Genomic DNA, 4,750 nt, shown 5'->3' with positions numbered 1-4,750 from the left:
ATAACGCCACAGAAACATTACTTTAAGATCTAAATTAAAAATATATATACTTTTTTTGTAAATGAAAAGTATCAGCAAAAATTGACATCTAAAAGTTTAAACTGCCAATCCATTAACAAAAAATATGATTTGTCAAATTCCAATGAACAAGCACAAACCCACAAAATAGCTTATCATGACTACACATGCCTATTTCACATACAATAACCTAGCAAATCAAATGTCTCTTTAACAGAATTTAACAAAGAAAAATACCAGGTAATTAAAATGATCTATAATTATAGAGAATTCATCATATCAAATTACATAATTATTCTAATCAATATGAGAATAAAGCTAAATAATTTTCTATATACATCAATTTCTCATTACATTTTAATTAATATCCAGTTGGATATCCAGCTGGAATTGACCTTGATATATCCCATCAACTTTTTAAAGGTAGGAATCAGATTTCCTTGTCCATTGTCCTTTTAAATCCAGCTACACTTTACATTTTTATGTATTCTTAGTATCTCTTCATTGGCTGTAGACAAAGGGGCAATCTGGAACCTAGACAAAATAATTGATTCTCCCAATATTCTTTCCTTCATTGAAAATTTCTCAGGACCTTTCAGCTACTTCCTTCACTGCATAGGTCTAATGGGAACACAAAATTCATAACATTCCACCTTGCAACAAATTTCCAATTTTTATCATTTTGGATGATTACATCCTTATACTTTTGTAATTTTGGAAACAAAATCACACAAAACTGACAAATGTCTTCATCTCTAGTCAATTTTGTACTTCAGGATCGACCGTTGTTCATTTCAGAAACAAAACATCACTTCATTATAAGCAGGCTACACTTCAGACAGTCTAAAAACAATAACTGAATCACTCTTATACATAATTTAATATTAAAATAACAATGTGCCAAACTGTTTGATGTATGACTCTATTGAAGTCTTGGATTCATTGGAAAAGGTTAAATAACTAGTTCTGTGCAAAAAAAAAAAATTTACCAAAGAATTATATACAGGTCTGGTTAAATATTCTCTTTAATCTAATCTGACATATATCATGACCTGTATATTTCAAATATGGCCTGATAACAACCACCATTGTGGTAAATAATCAATATTTAGTTTCAGGTGACCTAGATAGTGATAAATAATACCTGCCAGTACTTAGCTCTAAACACAATCCTTTTTAATTACCATAGTTATTATAAAAAATCAGCTTGATTGCACGATATATCAATATTTTCATAATTTGAGTCAATACAGTTTGTAACAGAATGAGACATGGATGTTGGTTAAAGATTGCCAAAATTGAGTCATGCAGATTTTCTATTTTTTCTCCATGGTTCTTAAAATATTACATTTGAAACATTTGAAAAATCACTTTTCAAAATGAAAAAAAAAATTAACTCCATTATTTATGTCACAATACATTTGTATTATTTTTTCCTTATACCAGAGTAAGAATGACACAAATTGCACTATTTAATGTACAAATTTTCTCTTGATACAGATGGTTTTGTTTATGTACAAATATATATATCAGATTTTAGAATCAATGAACCTGAAAATTATTAAAGATTAGTCATGGAAATTGAACAGGAAAAGGTCAGTCAAGTGTTAACAAAATATTACACAAACAGTCAACAGTACCAGTATGTCACAATTTAAGTTTAAATCAGAATATTTATAGAATTATTTATGTGAAAGAGTGTTTTGATAAGCAAATCAAATGAACTTCTATTGTAGGGTATCATATCTTGTCTATATCTCTCTCAGACTGCTCAAGTATTTGTGACTACCTTTAATATTGATTTGTATCCAGTTGGTATTCTAATACTAGCTTGAATTAATGAATTTGAGTGCATGATGTTACCACAAAAGTCAACTTTTATTAGACTTGACCCAATGAAGAATCAATCACTTAGTCTTCCCTCTGATTCTTGATACTTTCCAGTCAGTACTTCTGACACTGGTCACTACATCTAAAATAATTTCCATTTTTACAAAAGTGTATAAGCTTAAGTAAAAATATTGAAGATAGAAATATAATATGTCTCTTTACATAAAAACATCCATGATCAATTAACAGGTCCTAGGCTGTCAAGAATCTCACCTGTAAGATTAGTTATCAGAGGCTAGATAATGAAACATGTCCAACAATGAACTTTGTGCTTGTACTGTTATGGTTAGAAATGAGAAAATCATAATTTTAGTATTTATACCAGTACTTTCAGTTATGATTCATGTAATATATTATTACAACACTAATACAATATTGCATATTATCGACTAAACAAATTTCAACATAATAGGGCCAGTTTATTCTTTGTTGCCTTTATTGTACCCTTGGACTGTTGGGTTATCATATGTAAAAATATGAGCAAGCCCATTATTACATACTTACAATGAAGATTTGGAAAATTTGATAACTGTATTGGCTTTATCAGGTAAATTATCTTCAACTGATTTGGAGAATAGATTAAACAGATTTGTTCTTCCCAAACCACCAATATTAGAACCACAACTTGAAGGAGTAGAATTGAGTTTGTCTATTAAATTCGGTGCACTTGATGTTGTGACAGATGACTTGTCAACAGGAGTCAAAAAACTTCCACTTTCAACAGTGTTCCGTCTTTGAGTTTTACTGACAGGAAAAGACATGAAGACTTTTATTATTCACACGCTCAATTTCTACGTAATAGATAACAAAAATCTGCATAATTTTGTTTACATTGTCAGAAATATGAAAAATAGTCAAGATCTTAGAAGAAGAAATAAAGCGATTATAATTATTAGCTACAGATTTTGGTTTCGAACATAATACCACGAGAACCCAAGAATAATGGAGTGATGGACAAGTCTATAAAATTTTGTGATAAATTTGATATTATTGTAAGTCAATCTCAACAAATTGCAATTGACTCGAATAGTGATTTTAATATCAGGCGAAATTTTACGATACGAAAATACCCCAAAAAACTTAAGAATTTACAGTATTCGAATGCTACACCCACAAGAACTTATTTCACTCTCTGATCATTTTGAAATTTTTTCATCTAATGAAAACTAATACTTTTCACAAACAAATTAAGGACTGAATGGCTTGATTTATTATTATAACTACATAATTATTAATCTATACTCTCTCTTTATACAATATAACTCTATGGTAATGTACTACCCTATTTGATCCGCTTTGATTTGGTCATCTCGAACGTTCATACTTCCCACAAAGCCTTAGCAAATTCCTAAACAAGTATGGCGGACTCTGATGAAGAAAGAACAAACGTAAGTCAGTTTGACAATTTACTCAATTGAGTTGTACAATTAGCTTGATTAAACTTGATTTGATTGTTTTGAATAGTAAGTACGATTGATATATAAGGTACACTTTCATAAATTGATCTGGACAAATGCTATAGCAGAGCTACAATGTTGGTTTCTAATGTAAACAAACTCAAACTGTCAGTAAAATATCTTTGGCACTGGCCAGGTTTTATGCAAAGTATTAGCAGATCAAATATCTCATTAGATCAGGGTGGGGCTTCAATTGAAAATTCTGAAATCAAGTATTGTTTATTAATAATATTTTGAAGACAATAACTACTCTCCGACTAAAATGATTTCTGAATTGTATTTTGCCAATAATTTTCGTATGAATTGAAATATCAACTACAAAATACTAATGAGGGTCTTAGAATGTCTTTAAGTTGAAAATGTCAAGCTCTGGAAATATTATTACTTGTAAACATGATTGTACAGATGGGAATTTGGAGTATAAAAATTAGGTCATTTTCAAATGAATTTTCTGGGAGGGAAGTGTGTCTATTTCAAATGTAAAATCACTGAACCTTATATTTCTATGGACCCAAAAAATAGTATTTTTTATCGTAAATTGTAGGCTAAACTTCACCAAAACCAACCATATGATGAATCTCTAGATGTGCCTGATGCAGAAGAAATAGCTAGTACCTATTCTCCAACACCACGAGTTACTAACCCTGCAGGTATTTAATTAAATCTTTTGTATATATATTACAGTATCTTATTTGCAAGTATATTAATTCCAAATTGACTTATCACTTTCAAACAAAGAAAGTCATTTGATACATACTTCTGAAAAACCATAAATGTGGGTCATCCTGTTAAGACCTAATGAGACATTTTCCTTTATAATATCTCTTATGGCTATAAATTTTAGCTTTTTTTGTGTTCTTCATAACACATGTAATAAAATTATGTACTGAAAGATGTAATCTATTTTTGAACATTTGGATTTATGGAACTAACTTCTTTGATTCATCTAGCAAAAGCCAGACAAGCTCTCCATCATTCAGGTATTAATAGGCATGATTTCTTTTCATATTATTGTCTATTTAAGGAAAATTTATTTTGCACGGATTGTTTATTTTATTTAGTTCTTTTAGTTCCCTTCAAATTTTGCTCCGATAATTTTCTCAATGTATTTTTTTTACACTTAAATGTAGTATAAAAACACATTTTGTTTTAGATAAATAACGTCAATAAATTTGAATTTATTACTCATACTCTGCTATAGTTTGTATTATTATGCCTTATTTGATGTAGAACTTCTTTCACTTCATTCGCATTTAATTTTGTTGTGAATGGTCAACTAGCACTTTGAATTGTGTTTGTATCTTATATAGACACAGCTTTATGGAACAACAATCACTGGTTAAAGTTTTATGCAACGTTTCGACGTGTTTCCCCCGTCGTCCTCT

The 4,750-nt window shown here is 29.5% G+C and overlaps 1 protein-coding gene across 1 annotated transcript in view; it reads left to right on the top strand.

Annotated features, from left to right (window-relative positions):
- Nucleotides 1-3,266: 3,266 nt before the first annotated feature.
- Nucleotides 3,267-4,750, top strand: part of LOTGIDRAFT_153208 (hypothetical protein) — a gene marked incomplete at both ends in the record, with an annotated part of 5,297 nt that continues 3,813 nt past the window's right edge. Inside the window, 2 exons of the mRNA XM_009057129.1 lie at nucleotides 3,267-3,296; nucleotides 3,910-4,015. Coding sequence (XP_009055377.1) covers nucleotides 3,267-3,296; nucleotides 3,910-4,015 — 136 coding nt within the window. The remainder of the gene's footprint in view (nucleotides 3,297-3,909; nucleotides 4,016-4,750) is intronic.

This window comes from Lottia gigantea (genome assembly GCF_000327385.1).
Source record: "Lottia gigantea unplaced genomic scaffold LOTGIsca_3, whole genome shotgun sequence".
Lineage (NCBI taxonomy): Eukaryota > Metazoa > Mollusca > Gastropoda > Lottiidae > Lottia > Lottia gigantea.
This window is presented reverse-complemented; position numbering and strand designations above follow the sequence as displayed.